The sequence below is a fragment of the Falco peregrinus genome, chromosome 8 (assembly GCF_023634155.1).
Source record: "Falco peregrinus isolate bFalPer1 chromosome 8, bFalPer1.pri, whole genome shotgun sequence".
Classification (NCBI taxonomy): Eukaryota; Metazoa; Chordata; class Aves; order Falconiformes; family Falconidae; genus Falco; species Falco peregrinus.
In genome coordinates, this window is record NC_073728.1 from 23558858 (window position 1) to 23586176 (window position 27319).

The window sequence follows — 27319 nt, forward strand, 5'->3', positions numbered from 1 at the left end:
GGAGCTGGAGCTAATGTGCTTAAGCTGTTGAACAAAAATGTCATGTATGCTCTTTATGTGTACTTTGTTCTCCATATTAGATCATATGCATCATAGATCTTTAAGGCCAAAATTACTGATGCATGGCATATGCACTCCTTTAACCACTGCAGTTTATCCCAGCAAAGTATTACCAAATGTAAGAGTTCTTAAGATTCTAGAAAGGAAATTAGCATGCCCTATTTTCTTCTGCTATTTAGTTGCATCTCAGATTTTTATTTTTTTTTACCGATAAAGACTAATCTTGTTGAAAATTTTGGGTCCACATTCTATCGATAGGGCCCTCCAGCAACTGAAGTAAGTTCCCAAAGTTACTTTTGACTCTTGTAGGCCTTAAGTTTTATGTCCAGTAATACTTCACAAAATTAATTATTATGTCTGTTTTATTGTTGCTTACCACTTCCCACATGTTTTCAAGATGTAGATTTCTATTTGTAGCTTGTTCTATGTTTACGGAGTGTTTCTGCTGGAGACTGCCTGGTCCCAGCTCAAGATAACGGCAGATTCTAAACTTTCAGCACTGTAATTTTGCATTGGTTTTAATTAGTTTGGCCTCTTCCTATACTTTCACTGCAGCCCCAGTATGTTCTTTTATCTGACTTGCACCCATTTTGCTGATTGATTTGGCACTCTACAGCAGCTTGCCCTCCCTGAGGAAAAACAGTGACTGCCGTAGCGGGGCCGCGTAAATAACATCGGTATCGAACAGAAACAACAAATAAGCGACTCTGACACCGGCGCCAGTTTTCGCTACACACCCTGCAGGGAAAGCTCTCCTCGTGCATTGGGATAAACACGATTTTGTGAGGTCGGGGTCTCAGAAACACGAAGCCGCAGCTCTCACTCTCGGAAAGGTCCCAGGCGAGGGGCGGCCGCCTCACGGCGCGGAGGCACCGCCCGCGCGCCCGCGGCCCCTGCGCGCCTCCCGGCGCCTGGCCCCGAGGCTGCGGGCCCCGCCGGCGGCGCGGGCGGGCGGGGCGCAGGCGGGCCCGGGCTGCAGGCTCAGGCCGGGGCAAAACCCGCGGGAGCGCGGCGGGACCTTTCCGAGCGCGCCCGCGAGGAGCCCGCGCCGCGGCCCCGCTGCCACCGCTCCTCGCCCGCCCGCCGCGCCTCTCCGCTCACTCCCGGGCATCTCCCGGGGCTCAGGCAGCGGAGGCGGCCCGCGGCAGCGCAGCGGAGCGGAGGGCAGCGCCCCCTCCGCGGCAGCTGACGATGGAGCGCGGCGGGACGGCCGCTGCTCACCAGGTACCGGGGCTGGGATCGGCGGCGGCAGGGACGGGGGAGGCGAGGGGCTCTCCGCAGCCCAGCGAGCCCGCCAGCACACACCTGACTCGCCTTTACTTTCTGCGGGACGTTGGGCAGCGCTCGGGGGCGCCGTGGCCGGTTTTGTCGGGCTTTGTAGCCACCAGCCGCGGGAAGCGCCCGGCCCGGCGCCTCGGCCCGGCTGCGCTGGCAGCAGCCATAGCGCTTTCATCTCCGTTCATTTTCGCCCGCAATTCGTATGAGAAAGAAAGACTCGCAGGTACCACGGAGGGAAGAAAAACGCAACCTGAGGGGCCCTGTTCTCGTGCGGTAGGGGAACTGTGGCTGCTTGGCACAGCTAAAATTCGGTGTTGCTTGAAGACCAGAACTTCAGCACCCTGTTTCCTGGTGAGCCTGCCGCTGTCAGTGCGATGGTGGCCACCCAGGCCACCTCACGGGCTGCATCCCATCGCTGGGAGAGCACCTGGCCAGGCACAAACCCGTCCTGTTCACCATCGCCGCCACCTGGCACGCTGTCCCTGGCAGGCCTCCCAGCAGGTGTTACCTCCGTCTTCGGGCCAGTCTTCGCACAGGAGCCGTTTCACCTGTGTCATGAATTCTGTTGCCCTTTCTCATCCTTTTTGCCAATTCAAACGTCTCTTCCAAATGGGAAAAGGACCAGGGTTCATAACAGAGTCTTCAGGCTGTAAAATGCACATTGTGTTCATTTTCTTGTAACAACTGGAAAGAGGGAATTGGGCTGTTCTAGCTCAGTGCAATTTCACGTGTACTGTGCTGCAAGTAGCAGAGAGGATTAAAATTTCAGGAGAGAATGACAGTGATGCTCAAATCAGTAGTGAAATAAAACATGGCACCTGTAAGTCTAGATAAGAAACAGCTGAGGGAGAATGTTATGTATGAAATTGCATGTGATATGGAGAAGGTAAGTAGGAAATGGTGGTTGGTTTGTCTGTGATGATAAAAAAATTTGGGACACCAGGTGGAAATATTTAATGGTAGATTCAGAACAAAGAAGAGTACCTGTCTCTACATATAATGTATAATTAAGATGTGGCATTCTTTACCATATGATAGTGTAGAAGCTTAAAAAACGTACATGATTTCAAAAAAGGGGCAAATTTAAGGAGCAATCTATTAAGGGATGTGATGCACCAAGAACATAACTGCTTTGGGAATTCTGGGGTATGCAAACTGCTGAAAGCTGGGACAGGAAAATTATTTGCTAACTATTTTGCTAACTATTTTTCATGTTCTTAAACTCTTCCTAGGTGCTTTCCATGGCCACTCAAAAATGGCATACCAGGCTATACTGGCCTTTGATCTGACCCACTATTAGGCTTATAATGTTAGTACTGCTTAAGGATTAAAGGTTCTCCTTAAATATGTAGCCCTCTTTAAAGCACTTACGCTTGTCAGCTTATACCACTATCTACAGATGACTTAGATTTATCAGTCATTTAATTTTTTTTCTAGGAGTAGTAGTGACAAGCATCCGAGTTTCTAATACCTGCTATATATTTTAAGTAGGCTCCTGCATCTATGAAATAGTTGCTTTATTTTCATGGTAAGTACACAATGTTTTGCTTTGGTCGAACACAGGCAAGCATTTTTTTCATTAAATGCGTGTTCCTCTTTTGAATTATATGACTTGATTTAAAATACTGGCCTGCTAATGAATGATTCTAAAATGTTCTCTGACAGCAGAGTGGTGATCTGAGGAGAGGGCCATGGCATGCTTATGAAGAAATGCTTTTTGCAGATAAAACTTTAATTTTTGAAGCTACTGGCTACAAATTGTGCTTTGAATTTTGGTTTGTACCAGACCTTCCCACAGAAAATTTCTGGGATTAACCAATTTCATAGTGTTATTAACTATTCATAATGAGCTAAACCATTGGGTGACAGAAATATTTAAAATGCTGAATAAAACCTTAAATTAGAGCATCATCAGATGTTGGCATACTTTAGTAGTAACTCTTGAAATTTATTTCATTCCCCTGATTCAGAGGTCTGTGTTTACTTATCAGTCATATTAGCTAAAATATTTCAAAAATACTTGAATCACATGTCTGCCTTTGGAACATAACTAAAAAGTTCTTTGTTTAACAGCCTGCCTCTGAGTTTGTATACATTTCTGCCCTTCCACTTAATTTTTTCAGAGAAGAATTCATGGCAGATTATGGGTCAGACATACAGGAATTAGATGCCTAACATCCATTTCATTTCTTACTGGGAAAAAAATGGGATTTAGTTATCAAAATAACTACAAATCTCAGTCTACGACAATTTTTTTTTGATCTTGAATAGGCTATGTGTAAAATACTTGTCCTCACCTATTTTCTCATGTATAATGTTATCATTGTCTTTCTGAAATAGGTAGATACAGATGACCAAACAGCCCTCCTTAGGAAACCCAGGAATAAAGGAGGAAACAGTGATCTGGCATCAGCTGGATTCAACATTATCAACTCTATCATAGGATCAGGGATTATAGGTAAACATACCTTTCTTCACTATCTTGTGTGCAGCCTTGTTTATACATGCATGACTATCCAGTGTGGAGAATAACACTGTTGTCTTACTTTCTGCTGCTGTTTCTAAAGATTTTTCTCTATTTGCTTACTATGCAAAAATGCACAGGTGTCAGCTGAGATTATGTCTCACAATGATAAATACCCTACATACTCTTTGCCATAATGACCGCAGAGAACTGATTGGACAGATGCGGGCTGAACTTCACACCTGGGCAACAGTTTCTTCATTGAAAGTGATCTTTCTGAGGTTATTAAGCACGCTGGTCCAATTTGGAAGATTTGATAATTTTTTTTAATCTGAATTCTTTATTTTGGTTGTCACAAATAAGTATTTGCAAAGATTCTTCTATAATCTTTTCTTTTCTTACTTACAGGACTGCCATATTCAATGAAGGAAGCTGGTTTTCCACTAGGAGTACTGCTTTTATTTGGGGTTGCCTATATCACAGGTACTCTAAAAGCAGTTTCTGTTGTAAAGTGAAAGCTAGTCTTGCAATGTTCAGCTGATCTTGAGCTTAACAATACCTTAAACAAGTATATCTATGACAATAAAAATGACAATTTTTTCCTTACCTCACTAATCCCTTGAGTAGATTAATAGCAGTAGATAATTACACTGTACAACATACAAAGCTGCTTTTTGTGTGCTTTTATTCTCATAAAGCCTAGTTACTTAGACTAGGTCAAGGTGACATTTGGAAAAACAGCTCTCATTTGTGCCTCAATCATCTGCTTTAGTCCACTGTTTTTATCCTAATTAAGAGGCTGATCCTATGGTGGGTTGTATACCACTTTTTTTTTTAATATACCACAGAATTAAAACCTTTGGTTGTACTATGACTTTGAATATTTTACTTAATTATAATTCATTTAAAAAAAATGAATGGTTTTACCTTCAAAAAGGGAAAAGTTTTGAAATCACATGGTAAATAAACTTAAATGTAAGCGAATCCATTGGCATCAAAGGAGAATTTTAGTAAAGACTCTGTGGATTCAAGTCTTAAAATAACAAACCAAGTCAATATGAATGGTACATATTCTGTTACTTGTATGCAGAGCAGCAGTGGATGCTTTTCATTGCTTAAAATATCGTTTAAGGCTTTGTCTAAGTCATTGAAGTTTGACTGGAGAGTCATATGACTTAAAGAATATGTTCCTTATGAATGGAAAATTTTCTCTATGGCTGATGGCGGAATACATTAATGAAATTGTATCTTAAACATAGCTCAGAAATTTCAGTTACTTTTCTGTAGGAAATCTGATTTGTCCTTTGCATTTCTAAATGTTTTGAAGACTTCATAGCCATAGGGTTACAACCTGTGAATTTAACTCAGCGTTTTATTATGTTAAAGATGTGGCTCAATATATCTTGCACAAGCAAGTTATAACTATAGTTACAACTTTTTGACTTGTAGCCTTTAAAGTGCAGGCTAAGTATGAAACATTAGTAGTTATTTTGTGTAGTTTTTACTGAATACTTGGCGAATTCTTACTGCTTTTCCTTTTGGGGGATGTTTTTAACTTTTACTGTATATAGTCCTAGATTGACAGACAAATACAATTTTAGGTCATTTAACAATAAATATTTTTCAAGTTTATTGGGTCTAAGATCCCCTGCTACAAAGACCTAATATTTCTTGCTCAAGATCAGCTCGGTATGCAGCATAATTGATAATGAACAATTATGTATTTCTGGTTTTGTCTGCTCCCAATTATAGCGTAAGCAAGTTTATATAGTGTAAAAATTGCATATGCTCATGGGAATCTCTGGATTGGCTTTGATATTAACAAATGGTAGAAATCTCCTTTGGAAAGGCTGTGGAAATTTCATAATTATAGTCATTGCCAGAAGAACACTGATAATGTTCACAGAAAAGAACTGTTCCTATCGCAGCATAGATTACAAGCTAAGTGAAAGCCAGATGAGGAATAGATGAGGTCTAGCTACTCTCTGGCAAGACATCTGCACTAAGGTAATAAATTCTGTGCTGTAACTAATCTGGACTGGAAAATCCAATGGTGCTTAAATGAATACTAAAGCATAGCCTGATGTAACACCAATATCTCAGAACTGTTCTCCATAAAATTTGAAGCCCAGTCTGGGACTAATTCTGCCTGTGATATCAGCTCTGTCTCAAGGCACGTTGCTTCATAGTTTTCCAGTTAAATCACTTTTTACATGTTTTATTTTAAAAGTATTCCATTAAAATATTTATAATATTTTTATTGTTAACGGTGGAAAAGACATAAAATATTAACCAGGCTTTACCTTTCACAAACTTAAATATATAGCTGAGAAAAGTGATTGAGAGTTCTAGTACCATGACATAGGTAGTCCCTTGCAGTTTACCCCCCTTCAGGATAAAATAAAATGCTCCAATCATTCAGGAGCTCTGTGTTATTAATTTAATTTTCCTTTTTTGGTGCTTGTTACAGTTCCTATTCCCTTTGGCCATACCGGAAACCAATGAAAATCAGTCTGATTCTGCTGTCCTTAATTGGGAAAGCTGCAATTTCCTTCCAGTATGAACCTATAACTCCTGGGTTTGGTGGACTGGGATCCCTTCTGAGAATTTTTTTTTTCATCCTTGTTCTTCCCAATGCCACTCTTTTCCTTTTTAAAGATTTATTTTTTTTTAACCAACTATGAACCAACTACGTCAGTTCATGCTGTCTTTAACAGTAATTTTATATTTTAACAGATTATTCCATTATATTACTGATCAAAGGAGGAAACCTCTCCAGTACCAACACCTATCAAGAGCTGGTCAGAAAAACATATGGTCTTGTAGGTTATCTAGTTCTTTCAACTCTTCAATTTTTATATCCATTTATTGGTAAGATCACATAAAATACAGATGATTAAGTTTTATAAATAACAAGCTTTTTCACATTATCTTATTCATTCACTGGTTAAATATTAAGAACTCTGTAAAGAATATTCTGTATATGCCCCTTTCTGCTTTCAAAAAAAAAAGAAAAAACAACTAAAAATTACTTGGTAGGTTCTGAATAACTGAGGAAGAATTCAATGAGATGGAGTACCAGCATAATAGAAATGAACTGAAATATGATAGCAAAGAGATTCATGATCACACACTTGAAAATTAATGACAAAAGCAGCCATGAGAAATAGCAAAGGGCAGATTCTTTTGTAGAATGAGTAGCAGAGCACAAAGTTAATGTGCCTGAATCAAAAGGAAAATGTGACTTTAGGAGTATATTGAATTAATATTTTTCCAAAGATATAGTATTACTGTGATTGGAGAAGCCACTGATCAGAAGTTGATTGACTATTATGTGCTGTCATTGCTTTTCAGAAGCATTAATTCAGCCTCATATCCAATGAGCTACTAGGAAATTGGGCACTCAAGACCTCTTTGAAGAAGAAATAGTAAAAGAACAGGTATAATCTAGGCAGCAATTGGACTGGAAGTTTTAAAACAAAGTGATATTCTGAATCTGTTTCCTACAGTAGTAGCATAATTAAATCAAATCTTAAATAAGCTTGATATTTTCACACATGGGGCTGCAGGTACTGGTTGCTTGATATGCCAAGAGGCTGGACTTGGTGACCACATTCACAGATCAAAACTCCTACTTTGGGAATAATCAGCCTGAATTGATTACAGGTAGCTGAGATTTTTTAAGGGAGTCAAGTTACTGTTACCGCAGGCAACGATGTTACACATATCGGCTCAAAAAAGAGCGTACTTACTACTTCATAGAGAATATGGAAAAGAATTGTAAAGATCTCGGTCCTTACCAAGGAACTAGTTATGCCTATGTACGTACTTGAATTTATTTCTATACTGTAGTGTTTATGACTTACGATTTCATAACAGTGACTATTTATGCATTATTTAAGGTCAGTACCTATATATATGTTGTCTAAATGGTGAAGACCATGAGTATATAAATGTATTTTGTGTATGTGTATATACACACTTGTAGTGTAGATTAAGATAAGAATGAAGTATGAATGTTAAGGCCACAGTTTTTGTTAATGAGTGGAAAGAATGGAAGTGCATATCTGATATCTTATTCTGGTTTTAATTCCTTTCTTCTGGTTTGAAGGTTTGCTGACTTTACATGAGCTAGGAAGTTCTGTGCATTTATTCGCAGGACCGATTATTAGACTAACACTGGAGCTTTACTAAATAGAAACAAGAATTTGAAAATAAACTGGCAAAGAATTGCTGTTATAAACAAACAGTGTTTAGAAGCTTAGATTTCCTCTTTGGGAGTAAGGTTATATGGCAAGTCAGCACAACAGCCTTGCTTGTTAGGCTTGTGTAGGTTGAACCTGTGTTTTTTTTAAAAAAGGTGGGTTGGGGTGCTAGAGATTTTTTTTTTTTTATTATTGTTTTAAACCTGAAACAGAAGTTGTTGGTGCTATCCAGAATTTGTACAAGAGGGAGAGTGGTATATAATCCTGAAGTCTACAAAATGTGTATAAAATGTTGATATTTCGTATTTGACTTGTACTAACAAAAAAAAATTATTTTCTTAGCTATGATCAGTTACAACATAATAACAGGAGACACTTTAACTAAAGTTTTTCAGAGAATTCCTGGAGGTAAGATGCATTTAAAAAATTCAGAATGGGGAAAATGTATTGGATAGCAGTATAGCCTAAGTATTTAGGGCTTACCTGTTACTTTGCTTCTAAATTACACTTCAATATAGTAAGTTAAGGACTTGAAGCCTATCTGTATGAGTGGGGGTTTTTTTGGTGTGGTGTTTGGTGTTTTTTTAATAAGTCTTTCTCAAATGAAAACTATGACTCCTAGACCTTGGTTATCATTGGACTCAGTGTCAGTGAAGAAACCACATGCTTTGATGAAATACTAAGCAAATAGAAGGCGTCTTCCACAGCGGTATATTTTCAAGGTCATCATATTTTGTCATCTTTTTTAGCTTTTTCCTATAATAATCATTTGACTACTGAAACAGCACTTTAGTGAATAATACTGGATGACTTGCAAATAATATAATGAGTTTAATGCTTACTTAGGCATATCTGTAATAGTTGGTCATGAACTACATATGTAACTTTCAATTCTCTTAGATACTACAAAAGCAGGTGTGGCTTTTTGAGCTCTTTAACTCATGCACTTGGACACTTCCTTTGCTGTAAGTTTTCACAGCAGAATCAGTGGAGCAATTTGTGTGTAGTTTTGCCATCTACTTTAGCACAAAGCCAGCTAAGTTAAAAGATTCTTCACTGGGGAATAGAATTAAAAGAAGTGTCTGCAGTGATATGGAAATTCGTATGTGGATGAACTGTTTGATTTCCACAGGTGGACTATAATTTTCAGCAGGTGAAGCCTACAAGGTGTGGATGCAGTTTTAACTGTCACACTGTTGTTCTGTGCATACCTGATCAGGTTGATAGTGACAGTGAATATCTAATAATTTATATGAAGTATGACTTAAGTAATAGCAGGAACCAGCAGCATGGCACATCTTTTCACCTGGCCAGTAGAATGCCTGCCTGGAAGGAAGTGGGGAAAGTGTTACCATCTCCCACAGAACAGAGGGAACTGAACACAGACTTGCCATGTCAGTTGGCAGTCACTTCCCAGCCATAATTATTCAGCAAGCTTTCATTCAAGCCCATGGTTCCTGGTGGCCTGACTGGAACTGACATGTTTTGGTTTAAGTTGTAATTGGCTTGAAAAAAACACTGGTTGTACAAATAAATGCTACTGATTGCAGGAAATATTATGACATTGTTGCCTTCACATGGTAATCTGTATTTTACAAGTAGAAGCCAGCTGACAGCAAGAAAGGAGGTGCTCAAAAGAAGCCTCAAAATTAACTTATTTTAGGATCGTTCTTTAAGAATTTGCTTATCTTCAACAGCACAGTAATTGATGTCAACACACAGTGTCAAAAAATCCTCAAGAGTAAATGGCAGAAAGTAGTACTAGGATATTTTACTTGCAGTCTGCCAACATGGACCAGGCACGATGAAGGAAATTAATACTAATCTATATGTAGAAATGCCAGACTTTCAAAGTTTGGTATGATATATCCCCTATGTTATGCATTTGGTTTGAATCTGTAGAATTCTTGTGACTATGCACATGCTGTGTATGGCTTCCTCAAGGTTAGTTAATGCCTAGTCTTTATTTCAGTGTTAATTGGCTTGAGTAAAGGGGATAAAAGCCTGGTCAACATCAGAGATTGTTACTCCTAGCCTTTCAAATGTAACTAATCTGTTCCTCATGTTAGTCTCTAAGAGACGTAATTTTTTTTTGTGCTTTAGTTGGACCAGATAATGTGCTTACTGACCGTCACTTCATAATTCTTCTTACCACCATCATCTTTACCTTGCCTATATCTTTATATCGAGACATAGCAAAACTGGGAAAGGTAAATCAATAGTATTCGATTTTTTGGTTTATTTTTGTGTATGCCGTTAGAAAATAAGTGCTAGTCATAACTTAATATATTTGAACTGAATACATTTGGCTAGAGCATCTTAAGTATTTTAGAAGTTCAGACTGACTTCTGCCCCAAGAAATATTGAGAAAACTTGGAATAGTTTAAGCAAAACTCTTGCCTCCCTATGCATCACTGGATTTTATCCATGTACTGCTAGTAGAACTCACATATTGTAAAGCACTGGGTGCTATAGGCCTGATCTTGAAATGCTGAGCACTATTAATTAGAAATATTTAGATGGGAATATCACTTAAAATTAGAGAAATAGTTGGAATTGGCTGGTTACTTAAAAAGAGCAACAAATTAAAAGATGATGAAATACACAAGCTTTCTAATTATAAATATTTTATGTGATATTTAGAACTGTACTTGTTTGTTAATTATTCTTTAAAAAAAACCACATAGATTATGCTGCTAAGAGGACAACCTTTCAGCAGCTTACTGAATGAAGCTGTGTTTTTACCTTTACAGATATCTCTTATTTCTTTGATTTTAACCATTGTCATCCTGTGTATTGTGATGGTGAGAACAGTAACATTCAGTCCACAAGTGTGAGTATTCTTGCAATTGCCACAAAGTGAATTTTTGATTGTATGTGATGTTATTTCACTGTTACATATATCTGCATAGTTTTGGAACATGGCTGTTTTGGGAGAGATAGATAATTGAAAGAATAAATCTGTATTAACAGTAATACAAAATGAACTGCTAAAACACTTTATCTTTTTTATTTTTCCTGTATTGCACATAAATTCAGAAAAACTGTAGAATAATTGGCTCTGGAATGGGCATGTGAGGTTGTCTGTCTTTTGAGAAATATTTACTTTTTTCCGTTATTGTCAGATGGCCTATAATTTACAATCTTAAAATAGATAGTATCTTAGTAATACTTCTCATTTTGTTCATATATTAATATAATAAAAATGAATACAAATAATGGCATTAAAAAAGAGAACACAATAATAAAAACTTTATTCTGTCATTTGAGAAAGCAACAATATAAGCATGCAAAACTGTTTTCCAGCACTCATACTCTGAAAGCAGTATTTAACGTTGGACATTGGAGTGTTCTAGACAATTTAGTATAAATGAGTGTGTGTTGTGGCAAGATTTTTATAATTATATGGCAAGAAAGTGCTATGAATCTATTATCTTTCTTTAATGGCCTAGAAAGTTTGCATTTGTCCTTATAATTTAAATAATTTTATATATATGTATATTAATAAAGACAACAAACTATTTCTGAATGTGCTTTTTTATTTATTGGGACAGTTTTATATAGTATTTCTAATGTTTCTGTAAGCAGTGAATTCTTCTGCCATGACTGTTTTAGCAGTGTTACGCACGATCGTTCATTTGTCTTACTGGTAAGATGTGTGGGTTAATTGCAGGGTATTAATGTTTAATGCTAGGAAGATGGGTAGAATAGTAGTTTCTAAAGTTGTACCAGATAATATTGCCTATCATCCATAAAACGATGCACTTGAAACAGTGTGGGGCATCCCCCCACCATCTTTCTGATGCTGTGTGTTAAAGAGGTATTTGAAAGAATAGTCACAAAATTCCCTGTCAAAAAATGAAGAAGCTATATATAATGGTTACTGATGACCTTGTTACTATGGTAACATTTCTTCTCAACAGCTGTGGAGCACTGAAAAATATGGAATGCGTAGTTTTATTTTTTCTTACAAGACATAATGTTGAGGTTTGAGTGATTCTTGGTTTTACTTTTTAATTCTTTAGAGACTTCCATTTCTGCCTTCACACTTATGTTTTAAAAAATGCATCTAGCAAGTTGTTAATCAGATTTTTTTTTTCTCACAGTCTATCAATGTCTATTTTTACTATTTGTATTTTACAGTTAGAAATAGACATATACTTTCAAGTATTAAAAACCTTCTAATATTTTGTTAATGGTATAATGCTCTGCCATCTCTTTTTTTTTTTTGCAGTAAAAATGAAGAACACATTATTTTCATATGGGTCACATCACAGTATTATATCAAATAAAACAACTAAATAAATTTATTGTGAATCTTTATTAAAAGAGTAGAATTGGAGGTTTTCAAGGAGATTTTAAAAAAATCATGGTTATGAAGTTCAGTTCTCAGATCTATTGTATAGGAAAATAATTTGTACAATCCTAGATAAAGACTTGATGGGCCAGAGAGAATACTTAATCCCTACCATTGTTGCACAGCAGAATGGATTGTGTGCTTGTCATTGATGACAGCTGATTATCTAGTTTGTTCTTGGCAATTCAGTGATTTTTCCATTCCAGTTCTTAACAAGCCTTTTCTTATGAATTCTTCCTATATGTGTCTCTTACTGCATTTGGTGTTGGTTGCTTCTTGGCATAACCACAGTGGATGTGGACAGCAAATTGTTCATTCTTTTTCAAATTATTGAAAAAACAACATTAAAGAGCTGTATCTTTGATCCCCTTTGGTGATCCTTTTTATAGACTAAACACACACAGTTCCTTTAGTGTTTCTTTGTCATTTCCTGTACTACTGATCATTCCCAATGGCTGCCTTAAGTTCTCTGCAAATGAAAGTGAGATCGTGGTGCCCCAGCTGCCTGTGGTATTCACATTGAGGAGCAGAGAAGAAAGATTGATGTATCTTATATGTCCTCTTTTGGGGATTGCCGATGTTTGCCTCTCTCAAAAGTAGCATGACATTGTAGACATGCCTTGAGTTTGCAGTCTAAGTGAAGCACCAAGCCCTTCTCTGCACAACAGTGAGCTGGCAATTTTTCCTTTCTTTTTACTCTGTTCTCATGAAGTTGGGTGTGTGTTTGGGGTTTGTTTTTTTTTTTTGCTTGTTGTTCCCCTGCCCTGTTCTCGTGAAGCCTTTTTCCCCCAGCATAACTGTAGGATTTGTCATTACAGAATTGAATACTGCTTTATTAGATGATTTCTCCATTTACCAACCAATGATTTTTCTATTTTCACCCTGTTCTCTAGCATGATTGTATGAACTGCACATTTCATACTTTCTGTTGAGGATGCTTCTTACTTTTTGTTCCATCATTCAAGTTACTGCTGAATACATTCAAAAGTGTTGGACTCAGGTCAGGTACCACTGGAATCCCGTTTGGATATCTATTCGCTTTGATAATTACTCCCTGGCTAGTAATCAGCTTTTACTTACCTTCAGATTTTTCAAAGTGAAGTTTGCTTCCCTTTGAGAGGTGCAAGAAGGTTATCTGGGAATGATAAAACTGTTGTTTTACTTAAATGCAATGCATGTTCTAGTTGAAAACTCTATCTATTATTTGGACAACAGAGAATGTTATCTCTCTTAGAAACCTTCTGTGATGTGGTAGCCCATCAGTGAAACAACAACATTATTACTATTTTTATATGATTTGATGTACTTGAAACTGTAGGCTGAAAAACAGCAATTGAAAGTCTTTGGAGTGTTGCATTTTTGTTTTGGTTTTTTTTTTCAGTTGCTTTGGGAGTGGAGCAGGTTTTCCAGGGACATTATAGGAATGTTATTTTCTTATTAGTGCTCAAGAATAAAAAAAACGTATTTATGATGAGTGATTACTTGATTTAAATTATTGCCTGTTATGACAAATATGAAACTGAATTACTTTTTTTTTTTTTCCCCCTCCAATTTTGCTTTCAATTAATATCATCCATATGATTATTGTTGCCTGAAGGACATAATGAACCTGCAGATAAAATCTAGTATTCTGGACCCAGAGTTTTAAGATGTTGGATAAAAGTACATTTTGATGATCCATTCTTTACTTTATTTCCACCTGCTTATAGCTGGGTATTTTTCTACTGTGATCAAAACCAATGAGTTAGAATTATCTCAAACTTTAAATGTGCAGTATGTTAATATCGCATAAAATAACTTTGTGCTTCAAAGATTAACATTCACTTCTGTAAAAAGCAATATTTTACGTAGCTTATAAAATTGGATCGTTTTAATTTGGTGTTCTTTTGGAAAGAATGTCACGATGCCAGTGTCTGCATAATACATAAATCTCTAGGAAAAACTTCAAGAGCATCTGCTACACATAAATAGGATGTGAGAATTACTCAACTGGCAGCTGATCACAGGGATGAAAAACCAAGGGTTCAGGAAAATAACTTTAAAGTAGAAAGTTGATTCTTTCCTTCATATAAATAATCCAGTAGTAAGCAGAGATAAACATAATGTGTGATGAAATTAAAAAATAAAACTAAGCTACCATATATTTACGGAACTGCTAAGTAGTTCATTAAGGAATAAAGAGGAGTTAAAACAGCTGTTACTAAGTGGGACTGACATACAGCTTTGTCTTGTCTGTGTTCCTTGACAACCAAGATGGCTTTGATTAATATAAAATTCAAGGCTGATGAGAGCATTACTCATTTTCTTTTAGTTATGTTGATTGATGTTATATTCAGCATCTATAAACTTTTTCAGTATCTTTAGATTTTTAAAGTTTAAACAAAAACTAAAAAGCTATTTTACCTTTGAATAGAATTTAATTGAAATTTTACAATTAATTTCCTGTCTAAATCATTGAATTAAACTCGAATTAATCTGCCATGTGTTCCTGGATTATTTTGATAACCGCCAGTTTGCACCTAGCTCCCCTGTCAGACATATGACTTTGCTTTCTCTCTAGAAAAAAAGCTTCTTTTTTCAGTCAGTGTTTCCTACCTGCCAGCTGGGTTGAGATCAGGGATGCATATTTCTCTTGCCCTCCTTAAAGATATTTCACTTCTGATGCACTCTGCTGTATTATATTTGGCAGCATTTCTACATAAATGACAGAAGAGATTTTTTGATAGTACGGATCTTAAGAAATATTTTACAAGAAGTAGAAGATATGCTTTTTAGACTGCCAGATTTGCCCATCTCTTACTCATGATCTGGATGTGAAATGCCTTTTACCCTGTTAGGGAAGCTCAGTGTTTGCCTGGTTCATTTGTTCTTTTCATTTCCCCTTGTTCTTATGTAGATAAACACAAATATTTTCAAAACTTTTTAAAACTCACTAGCATGTTTATTATGCTATACTTTCCCTTAAGTATTCTGAAGACTGAGTAGAATCTTACTTTTTTAACCTCCAGGCTGTCTTCATCACTAGGCTTGATTACCTTCCTATGGAGAGTTCTTATTGTCAGTCTGTCTTGCTGTTGTCTTTCAGCTGAGACCTTTTCCTGTCTGCGATCTCCCTTAGGATGTTTTTTTCTTGTTCAATCTTTTTATTATTTTTGTTCCAAGAATCACACTTCCATTACCTCTCAGCTTTTGCTTTGTGTTACAGCTTCTACTATATATGATAGTACAGCTGTCAATAAGTGCATTTTGTATCAGAAATGTATTTCTTCTGTTCACTTCCGTTGCATTTCATCTACTTCTTCTCCAGCATGAAAAAGACTTTGTGTTCATGCAGGCGTAGCCTGTTTTTGTACACTGAGCAGGGAGCAGTAAGCTGGCTGGTTTTGTCATTCATGGATATTCACAGCTACCGCTGTTCTTCTATGAGGAGCAGTTAAAATCTTCCCCTAAGAGTTGCTAAGAAGAATGTAGGTCAAACTAAATAGGGACAAGGACAAAAAAAATGAGCTTAAATTTGATGCTCAGGTTCTGTGTACTTCAAAGTTAAGCTTAGCAACTACAGTTTAAGAGCTGAAAAGGTGCTCCAAGTCTGAACTGAATATGAATTAGATACTATAAATCTGGGAGTTTTAATATGGAAAAGGAAGGATTGACTATTTGAGCTCTCAAGAAATAGTAATCTATGAGTTCTGAAAGGGGAAACAGCAAGATCTTTCGTTTTTTTTCTTTTTTTCCTCCTCTAAGGAAGGAGTTTAAACATTTGGAAGTAATGGAACCTAGCATAGCATATACCACTACAGCTGTCAAAACGGGCTAGTTATCACCAGATAGAGGGAGAGACAAAGCTGACATTCAGAACTTCACAGAACTGGCGTGCGTGCCACACTACTTTCTAGGGCAGTAGGAAAATAGCAGCTAAGGCCTCAGGTGGCAGCAGCTTTCCCTCTAAATAAAAACAGAAACTTAGGAGCAGCCAACTTTTTGTGAATAGGTTTCTCTGTACTGTTCTTTGTCTGTGCTTCAGTATTGCAAATAAAACATTGAACTGGCTTATGAATTTCATTTCATAGTTTTAGCAACTTGTAGTTCTGGAAAAAGCTGTTTTGTGTTCTTCTCCTTTCCTTTATTTTGGCTCTTTATTCAGAGAGGAAGTTTATGCATCAAATGGTTTTTAACAAAGTTTGCTGACTGTTTTCTGTGGGCCTCCTCTAAGAATTACGATTACCTGACGTCCAAAATTGTGTGCATATCTTAGAGGAGCAGATGTGGGGGATGCTACACTTGTGCCTGATTATAAAAGTCTCCATATACTTACACTTTATCACTTTGGGAACTAACAGAATCCCTTTACTATGAGGAATAGGTGGGACAGGTGTAAAGAAGGGCAAACTGCCTCGCTTAATTCGTAGCCTAGGAAAAAAGTATCTCTAGACTGCATGGATCACATGTGTAAGCTCAAAGGAAGAAACTGCCTCTAGTCAGAAGAGATTTTGGGTTGAGATAACCTTAGTCAGAATCAGTAACAGCTTTTACCTTCCTTGTTGCTGTTTCTTGGTATATGACTTGAAGAGTTTATTTACAAAACTGAAACAGACTGACATTTTTAGCTGTAAAAACTGATTGCAGAAATACTTAAACAAGGGGGGTGAGAAGGGTATCTCCCTAGTTTCATCTTATTGTTGATGAACACTGTGGCCTACTTCAGAGAGTTCTGGAGATCTGACTGGCAGTCCTGTATTACGGCATAGTATTTTAGGTTATTTTTAATAACTGATACTTGAAAAGAGGATAATCTATTAAAACGAATGTCTGTTTTAGACCCAAATCAGAAAATGCATGGATATTTGCAAAATCAAATGCAGTACAAGCTGTTGGGGTGATGTCATTCGGTAAGTAACTTTTTTGGTATTTTTAATACTCGGATCAACTGTAAGAAATTACTTTATGCAACTTGTAGGTCCAATATATTATATATTTTCAATTGTAATTTTTTATATTAATGTTAAGCTGTTTCAGAAAAAAAATGAAGTTGAGTTTGAGTCATTTACATTAATTTATTGACCATCCTGCCCTAGAGGCTGTTGCCACCGTAGCAGACAGCGGTGTGACATGTGAATCCAGGTCGTCTTAAAACACTTACACTAATACGGTTAGTCTAATTGATAAACTGAGGAGGCTGTGATCATTCTGCGTTCTCTTGGCTAACCTTTAACAGAAAAATCTTTGACTGCAATGTATATGTTCACTAGAGAGTGCCTGTTGCTTCCCATTTCTCACAGTGAACCATTCGAGTGTCATCTTGCCTCCACTACCATAGAATCATTTAGGTTGGAAAAGACCTGTAAGATCACCAAGTCCAACCATTAACCCAGGACTGACAAGTCCTCCACTGAACCGTGTCCCTAAGTACTGCATCTACATGTTTTTAGATACCTCCAGGGATGGTGATTCCACCACCTCCCTGGGCAGCCTGTTCCAATGCTTGACAACCCTTTCAGTGAAGAAATGTTTCCTTATATCCAATCTAAACCTCTGCTGGTGCAACTTGAGGCCATTTCCTCTTGTCCAGTGGCTTGTTACGTGGGAGAAGAGACCGACCCCCACCTGCCTACTGCCTCCTCTCAGGCAGTTGCAGAGAGCAATAGGGTCCCCCCTGAGCCTTCTTTTCTCCAGGCTAAACAACCCCAGTTCCCTCAGCCGCTCCTCATAAAGCTTTTTCTTCGGACCCTTTGCCAGCTTTGTTGCCCTTATCTCAACACGCTCCAGCACCTCAATATCTGTCTTGCAGTGAGAAGCCTAAAAATGAACAGTGTTTGAGGTGCAGCCTCACCAGTGCCGAGTACAGGGGGACAATCACTTCCCTTGTCCCACTGGCCGCACTGTTTTGGATACAAGCCAGGATGCTCTTGGCCTTCTTGGTCACCTGGGCACACTCATTCTAAAATATGTTCTTGCCTGCAGGATCTGGTATATTCTTGTTATTGCTGTGACGATCTAAGGCCTCCTAATGCTTGCTGCTGCCTAAAATGGATGTCATAGGATGTCTGAAAGTAGCAAATGGCTCTGGAGTTTTTTGGGAAAAAAATAATAATAAAAAAATAATCTCAGAACTGCTGTTGTGTTCTTAAGAAATAGAAGAGCAGGAAGAGAAAACAGAGGTGGGACAGAGGTGTGGAAGGTGAGAAATGGTGTGGCATTGTAAGGTAGTCAAAATCATCCTAGGATGAATATAAACCTTCATCAAATCAAATAACTAAGTAAAAATTGAAGCCATTTATCATTGCACTCATTCGGGGTTAGTTTGTGTTTAATGAGTGGATTCAAACTGTGCTGTATCTCTCCTACCTTGGAATACACATTCTGTAAATGTATTTTATATGCTTATATGCATGAATTCATACATCTGCTTTAACTGTCATGTGTGTTTCAGCATTCATCTGCAACCATAACAGCTTTTTAATATATGGGTCTCTGGAAGAACCCACATTAAAGAACTGGTCTCAAGTCACACATGTGTCTGTCTCACTTGCTGTTATTATCAGCGTTGTGTTTGCTGCATGTGGATATATGACTTTTACAGGATACACAGAAGGTAAACTGCTTGACCCCTCAATTTTGGTGCTTGCTGTAATCCTTACATTTCTACCTTTCTGTCTGACTTTCGTTGTTAATTAGTGACTCTAAAAATACCAAAATCATACTATGTTTGGACAAAAATAGTTAAGACATTTTTTATAGTTACCTAACAACCAAAATGGGGTACAAAGATGTCAGCAAAATGTTAATAGGTGTCAGAGTCCCAAGTGTAAGCCTCACCAGTGAAAGTCCCCTTTGAATACTTCCATAATTAAAATACTTCTGAGGACTAAATATCCATAATTTAGCCACATGGTCCACTAGGAGAGAGCAGTAAGAACAAAAATTGCCTTGATTTTTCTGCAGGGTGCCCGGCATATATTTCTGTACATTCTTTTTTATCTTTTCCTGTCTGTGCTAACACAGTATCCTAGCTCTGACTTAGAGGTGTTTCCTATCTTTACAACAGCTTTTCTGCTGTAACTAATCCTACTGTCACCTCTGTGGGTATATGAATATACATATGTGTATAAAAATATATAATCAATGTTACATCATACTATTTAACATCATTTTGTTGAAGTGGAAAAGGTGCATAAAAGAACGAGGCATAGATTTGGTTAGTGCATTAGCTTCTTCAGGAAAAATACACATTTCATAAACAAGCAGATTTTCTGTTATTTAATAGTTCTGTTCCAAATTGTAGGAGAAGGCTTCCAAGCTTCTTTCTTTCCTGATGCGCAGCAGGATGTGGTTGAGAACAGAGGAACTGTAGGATGGGTGTTACTGCTTGATCTGGCCTCTTCCTGCCTCCAGTGCTCTTTATGCAGAATAAGTCACTGACCTAGGTGCAACTGTAGGTAGACCAAGTGCAAACTGGCTGAGATATTTCAACTATAGAAAGGTCTGACTACAGCTATCCCTCAGTGTATGACTACTGGAAGCAGGGTCTATCTTACCTTCTTTCTCCCTGTCAAAATTTTTTGCTTGCTTTCTCTGAAGTACACCATAATTGCTTCTTCAGTGCCATAGTCATCCTGAAAGTAGTAAATCATAAGACAGTATAGTAAATTAGAAAAGATCTGATCACTGTCTTGTAGTGTCTTCTTGTGCCTCAGAGATCATTATTCCAGATTCTTTGTGGTAAAGGCTAAGCAAGATGATAATTAGAATTCTCTACCAATGCTTTTGTTGTTAGAGGTAAGAAGATTTGCTAGGTAACAATCTGTAAGCTTTTAATGGGCTTTCAGGGTCAGAATATTTGAAATTCTCCGCTGCAGCTTACCAGCTATGATTTGATACTATCAGTGAAATGCAGTTCTGCAGAGGAATTCCCTGGTCTTCCTTGTGTAATTGTTGTTGTTCTTAGGAATTACATTTATAAAGGAAATAGATCTTTTACATGTAAGCTTTCTTTCTGAATCCGTCACATTTACTTCAACAAACACCAGCATCTCATAAAAATCTGTGCTAAGGGGAAGGTAACAGATGACAAACTAATGTCTATATATTAAAATATTTTTTTTTAAAGATAAACACTACTTGAAATAAAAACACTGCTAGTAGCAGGATAAAGCTAGATGTAATTTGTGACTGTAACTACAGTTTCTTGATATATGTCAGGAGAGGGATCAGAAACTCTCGATTACTCCAGTAAATTATCCTTCAGTTTGTAAATAGTCAAATGACGTGAAGTTCAAACTAATTGATATTTTGCTGTGCCTCAGGAGATATATTTGAAAACTACTGTAGAGATGACAACCTTGCTACATTTGGAAGGTTTTGTTATGGAGTTACTGTAATTCTCACCTTCCCCCTTGAATGTTTTGTGACTAGAGAGGTAAGTATTACATTCTCCCTTTAACAATGTTGATATATATTAATAATTTTCTCACATTATTAATATATACTGTAGCTGAAGTAAATGGTTGATCTGTAGTAAACATCAGCATATCCTACCCTGCTACATGCAATACTTGTAATGTTTAGACTCTGGCAACATACACTGTATTACATTTATCATAACATTATCCAATATTATGTTAATAATTAATAATGTCAGGGATGCTTAAAATTCCAAGTTTTGCTTAAATGCCACTGTTGTTTTTACGTTGAGAATAACTGAAAATAGCATATTTATCATGCTTACTAGTTTGCTTTTTAAAGTATCTCCATCTAAGGAGATCCATCTGTTCAGTAAAAACTTGTAATCGGCTTTTATTTTGTAGTGGGCAAATGAGAAGAAAGTAAGCATACCCTAAATTCTGCAGGTGTAACTAAGTCAGTTTTGCAAGTGTTCTGCAGTTTTAGTAATGCTTTTTGTTAATTATTTTTGGAAGTGGGTAAAGATGCATTATTGAAGCAAGAGAGGTAAAGTTCAGCTTACTCTCATCCATTCTTTTAGTTTGTGAATGACTTAGAATAAGCTGTTTGTTAACATACAGAGCAAAATCAAGTTTTAAAATTGTGGTTCTGTTTCAGGTGATTGCCAATGTGTTTTTCCATGGGAACCTCTCAACAGTTTTCCATGTTGTTGTGACAGTAGTTATCATTGCTGTGGCGACTGGTGTATCATTAGTATATGAATGCCTTGGAATAGTTTTAGAGCTGAATGTAAGTGAACCTGTATACTCTTTTATTTAATAAATCACTTTTTTGTAAAACAGAACTCTGAAAAATTCACAGCTCTATTGAAAATCTTGCATAATTCAACAGAGTAATCAGTGGAAATGTTAGTAGGGGAAAAAAGGGATTATTCACTGTTTCAAAATCGGATAATTAAAAGAAAGGAAGTTTAGGAGGTAAAGTCCCTGTGGTTGGGGAGGGCTTTTAGAACAGTTCTGGAGATTTGGCAAGTGGCTATGACTTACCAAATGTATTAAAACTGCAGTGGAAATCACTAAAATACTCATCCTTTATGTACTCTAGGACTGAATCTGGCATTTCTTTTTCTACTCCCCGCTTCTGATGAAGGTGGCACTTTAATAAACACTGGGGCAGATCCTAATGACTGCCTTGTGCCAAAGGGGCAAAAAATAGGCGGGGGGAAGAAAGAACAAACTAGTAGTAGTGAGACCACAGAGACAGTAACTGGAATTTTTCCCTGCTTTGGACTTAACTAGGGAGCAAAACTAAGTAATTTCATAACCTGAGTGTATGATTTTTAGGAGGAGACTGCTTTGTTTGCCAGTAAATATTTCTGTGTCTGGTATTGCTTCATAGCAGAGATGGAGCTTACCAGGCAGACCACACAAGGCACTCGCTGCTTTGGACCAGTTTTAACACATTTATGTAGCTTTTTTGGTTGGCTGGAATCGCCACGTGGTCTACTTGAGTCCTAGGCTGCTAGTTAGCAAAGCAGGCTTACCAGATGAAGTCAGTGGATTTTCACACAGAAAGTATATTTAATGTGAGGAAATGTTAACAAAAATAATAATCCAATCCACATTTATTATAAACATTGTCTTAACAATTTACCTTCCATTTCAAGTCAGCTATTTTTGATAAATAGAGAACGTGTAGAAATGTACTCCAGGATATAAAAGTTAGAAGGTGGAGAAAGTTTTTTAAGGGCAGTCTTTGCTTCTTTATAGAAATATTTTAGAATTGCCTCTTTATATCCCTGTCCATGCATTCACTGACAGTTTTGAGCCATATATTATATGCTTACTGATGGAACAAAATGGAATGAGTTGGTCCTTATGCTATGTGATACAGGAACTTGCATGCACATTATGATACATGTACGCTGTTTTGATCTGCAGTACAGCTTATCTGCTAACTGAGCAGTAATGAGTGATTTTATAGCAGTGATTTAGTACTAATGTTATAGAACAGGTCTGAATATTCAGATAAGCTATCCAATTACCCTCTATTTAAAATAACTACCTACATAGTTTCTTCTAAGTGAATCCTTTTCAAATTATAACTGGCTGAAAATAAACAATATCCCTATTAGTTTGGTCAGGATGCATGTTTCGATTAAAATTTTTGCCACCTTCTTGGCATCTGTTGGCAACTTTTTTTCCCCATCTTTTTTTCCCTCTGTTTTACATTACAAGTGCAGAAAATTCACCTGTGTATATACATATACCCATAAAAGTATTTAAATGTGTGCACGCATACACACATGCCTATTCTGGCCAAATGTCTGAATACTGGTATAATTGACCTAATTAACCATGTATGCCCATATATGTCTAAATACATATATGTGTTTTACATCTATTATATGTTATAATATGTTAAGAATAAATTTACACTAGAGAACTGCCAGTGAGTCTTTCTAGCATTAATAAGTTATGTGTGATTCCTATTTGGAATTGAATTGTTTTAAAATAATCACTCAAAAACACACATTCCATCCTTACAATATTTTTACCCAGAGATGCCTAAGCAATTGCTCAATAATCAAGCTGATAGCTTGAGCTTGACTCAGTTGCAAATAGAAGTTGCTAGCCAGACATTTCAGTGGGTAGCTCCTTTCTTGTGGGGTTGTTTTTATTCCTTTTTAAAAGAGAATTTGACAATACAGCTGTACGTATTTATTGTACGTAATTGTTGCACTCAGAAGGATTGTTCAGTTTCAATATCCATCAGTAGAGAAAAATGAATAGGCAGAGTCTTTACACATGAAAGAAAGATTATCTGTGTCTCAGCAGGCTTTCTGTCCAGCAGAAGAGCTGCCTTTTGGCTCTTTACCAAGGTGGCATTTGCTGCTGTTTCATTGACTCGCTTACATTTTCATTGCTTTCTCATTTTTTAAACAAAGCACAAGCCATTGTGTTTGCCCTGTGGTAATTCCCCAGGGAAACTGTTCAGTCATAGGGGAATCAAGGGTCCATGGATTTTGCTGTGCTATTCTTTTACTGGGATCCTAGTTTGTGTTGCTTCACGTACTTAAGAGTTTCGTTTTTTATGAAGAAGATACTTCGTGCATGTACCTATTTTTGATGGCTGTACTGATCACTGTTAGCAGGCTGTTTGTACAAACAATAATGCAAAGAGATTCAGTAAGCTGGATTTTACCTCACCATAATTAAGTTGAAACATAGTGTTTTTTAAGTATGTGACAAAGTAAACATTCAAAATTTCTGCATAAAAATGCTCTCCTTTGGTGTGTAACTCATATGTTAATCTGCAGTGGCTTTACTGTAAAAAGCATTTAAGCAGGTGCTTTTTATCTGACCCTGTCTATAAGAGTGTTTAAAGAGGAGCTGAATCTTTAGTAGGAAGGGAAGTTCTACTCTCAAAGGGAGCTTTGCTTTTATAGGGAGCTCAACCTAAATCAGGTCATAAATATAGAAATTGATCAGAATTCTTTGAATTGCTATACAATGTTTCCACTTTTGTAAGGCAGTATTAGATCTAGACTCCTACATGGAATGATTTTAAATATTTTAGGTCAGTTACAGTATTGCAGAACTATTGTGTTTGGGCTGTTACTGTACTTCTGAAGCTGTGAAACTTCCGGTAATCAGATGTAATAGTACTTGCAATTTAAAATATTATTCTGTATCAGCAAAGCAAAAGCATTTAAATAAATCTGAATTATTTCAAGTAGTTTTACAGATATTTTTGCAAGTTATTTGTGACTTTGAAAAAAATTTTCCATATAGCAGCACTGGAATAGGCCTCTATTATCTGGCTTTACTGTTGCATCAATCTAATCACAACCATTTAAAATTTAGGTTTTTGTTCTTCACATCTAAATATACACACTTATGAGGGTTTTTTCTATTGTTGTTTCCCACGCACAGGGAGTTCTGAGTGCTACCCCACTTGTTTTTATCATCCCAACAGCGTGTTATCTAAGGCTGTCCAAAGAGCGATGGAACCATTCAGATAACCTCATATCCTGCCTGATTCTTGCTGTCGGTGTGCTAGTGATGACAGTTGGGTTTGTTTTGACTATCTTGCATCCCCAGGAATGTAGCCATGGAAAAGAAATGTTCTACTGCTTTCCTAGTAACAATTCTTTTCAAAACAGTACGCTTCCACCATAGGTAGCACACCAATCTCCAGACTAGATCAGGTACATCTCACAGCAAGCCATACATGCCAGTTTAAAGGAGAGTGGGAAAAGAGCTTTTGTGTTTTGACATGCACTAAGAATTTAAAAATGTGTAACTGTATTTACATACTTGGTTTTATGCTGCCATCCTTTTCTAGATAAGACTTAAGTTTTAGCTGTTTCAACAAAAAACGGTGCTGTTCAGTAGGCGTTACTTGAATCACTTGCAAACCGATCAAAAAAGGCTGCATATTTTTTAACTTAGTCTGCAATGCTGTTTAAAGGTTATAAAAGAAATGTTTGGGAATGTAAACATCTCCCATGTTTTATTGTTGTAATTTAAGAAATTATAAAAATAATAACACCTTAATGTGTATTTATTAACATAGTATGAGGAAGTTTTTTAAGTCCTGAAAAAAAGTATGTATGGATCTCTGTGTATTAAATTTCTGCTGTTAAATTGAAAGACCCCCTATTAATTCTCTCTTTGATTTTGCAATAACTGCCCCTTAGTGCTGAAAGCACCCCTTGTACTTGCTTTGGAGTAAAGGGTAATTTTGTATTGTGACTGAACTGTAGCTGATACAATTCAACTGTAACTGTTACAATTAGTGATCCTCTATTTAAAAGTTACTGCATCAATCAATCAATGCAGGTGAATTTAAAAAGATTCAAGTAAACAGTCTTTGTAAAAATTTCAAGATTGACAGAGAAGAAAATTACGTGTGTAACAAACACAGCTTTTGATTCTTAAATGTATAACCCTATCTATTATTTCTGAAACTGAATTGAAACATTGTTATATGTCAGGCATGTGCAGGTTGAACAAATTGTGTAAGAAAACATTCTAAACTTAGTTATCTTTCTAGTCCTCTGCTTCTTTTCGATATATGGCTATTGATTTTGTCATGGTTTGTTAAATTTTGGTAATTTCTGTTCTTAAAAATTAATTTAACATTAAGGATTCATGTATATGTATGTATGTGTCTATATAAGTACATACATCCATATGTATATATAAAAATACACACACACATGTATACCTATAGAATATGAGTAATAATTTGAAGTTGAGAGTGAGTTATATAAGTATCTTCTGTATTAGTTCTGGAATTTTGAAAAAAATTTATTATCGGATCTAACCATGTAATTTGAGTTCATTTTTGCATTATTGTGATTGTTGTGATTCCTTTTGCCAACCTTTCCTCAACTACTAGATGTGTAATGCTACTCCATTTTTACGCTGCTAAATGGGGTGGTGATGGTTTTTGTCTTCATTTCATCCTGCATGGCAAAGCTGTTTCATTCATGACTTCTAGCTAAACAGATCTTTAAGCAATGGTCACTGGATGGTGACAATACTTATAAGAGTAATACAGTTTTTAAAAGCAGTGCTTTCATACCAGAAGTTTGAAGTATTGTTGGATTTTGAGGTGGTAGGGGGTTTTTGTTTGTTTCATTTTTAACTTGTACAGCTATTAGAGAGAGTTGGGAGTGTTATTCTGCTTTAATGTTTCATTCAGGGACAGGACTTCATGGAGTCTGGGCAGAGGGAGGACAGCAATGTTCCTTCCACAAGCACTTCCTGGGAGGGTTTTCACATCAAAAGCTGGCAGTGTGAGTCACTTTCTTCCAAGTTCCTCTCTCCGGCTAAGAAGGCATTTCAGGACACCAGATGTAAAATTACCGTTCTTACAGGAACTAAGCAGTTTCTGACTCTATAGAGCAGTGTGCTGCTTACCAATCACGTACTTCTGTGCATTGACAAACTATGTCCTGAAAGTCTGTCAGATGAGCAAACCCCATGTACTACTGTAGACTCCCTAGACAATTTTCCTTCCTCCTCAAGTTTCTCTATGGAGGGAGGGCAGAGTGGCTCAGGTTTGCTAAATGACCATAATACTATGTATTTTTCACGCACAAAATCTTCATATCTCATATTGCACACATTATCTGGATCCAATAACAGAAGGATATTTATCTGTTTAGTAGACAAACTATCTAGTATGTGTAACTCAGGAGCAAACAAAACTTAAATGTAGTGTGAGGATTTATTTGGACTGTTTGGTATGAACACTGATTAAAAGTTGGGGAAAAAGACAAAAAAAATGGCAGACTAAACAAATGTATTGTGAGTGTAAAACATGAGATTGAACACATTCCCATAGCAGGGAGGGAGGGAGAAATCAAGAAACAAACATAATGCACATAAGGCTTATATTTGTGTAGTAGTTCTGTTAAATGGAGGTCTAATTGTAAAAACCAAATGAGTTTCAGCCTAGAAACAGTGTTGCAACATTTGTTGTTTGGATATATTTTTTTTTTTTAGGATTGACATAAATTCTACAAAGTAAAGGATTTGAATT

The 27319-nt window shown here is 36.8% G+C and overlaps 1 protein-coding gene across 1 annotated transcript; it reads left to right on the forward strand.

Annotated features, from left to right (window-relative positions):
• Positions 1 to 1029: 1029 nt before the first annotated feature.
• SLC38A11 (solute carrier family 38 member 11) lies at positions 1030 to 26090 on the forward strand. Its single transcript, XM_055813142.1, has 12 exons — positions 1030 to 1284; positions 3679 to 3796; positions 4211 to 4285; positions 6539 to 6673; positions 8350 to 8415; positions 10111 to 10217; positions 10761 to 10840; positions 17183 to 17253; positions 18795 to 18956; positions 20668 to 20780; positions 21422 to 21553; positions 24700 to 26090. Exons 1-12 carry the CDS (start codon positions 1252 to 1254, stop codon positions 24943 to 24945), a joined length of 1338 nt encoding a protein of 445 aa, XP_055669117.1. The 5' UTR covers positions 1030 to 1251; the 3' UTR covers positions 24946 to 26090.
• The last annotated feature ends 1229 nt before the right edge of the window (positions 26091 to 27319 follow it).

Coding starts and splice junctions, on each gene's coding strand:
- SLC38A11 (XM_055813142.1), top strand. CDS start 1,252: ATGGAGCGCGGCGGGACGGCCGCTGCTCACCAG. Junction 3,797..4,210: donor CATAGGATCAGGGATTATAG/GTAAACATACCT, acceptor TCTTACTTACAG/GACTGCCATATTCAATGAAG. Junction 8,416..10,110: donor TTTTCAGAGAATTCCTGGAG/GTAAGATGCATT, acceptor TTTGTGCTTTAG/TTGGACCAGATAATGTGCTT.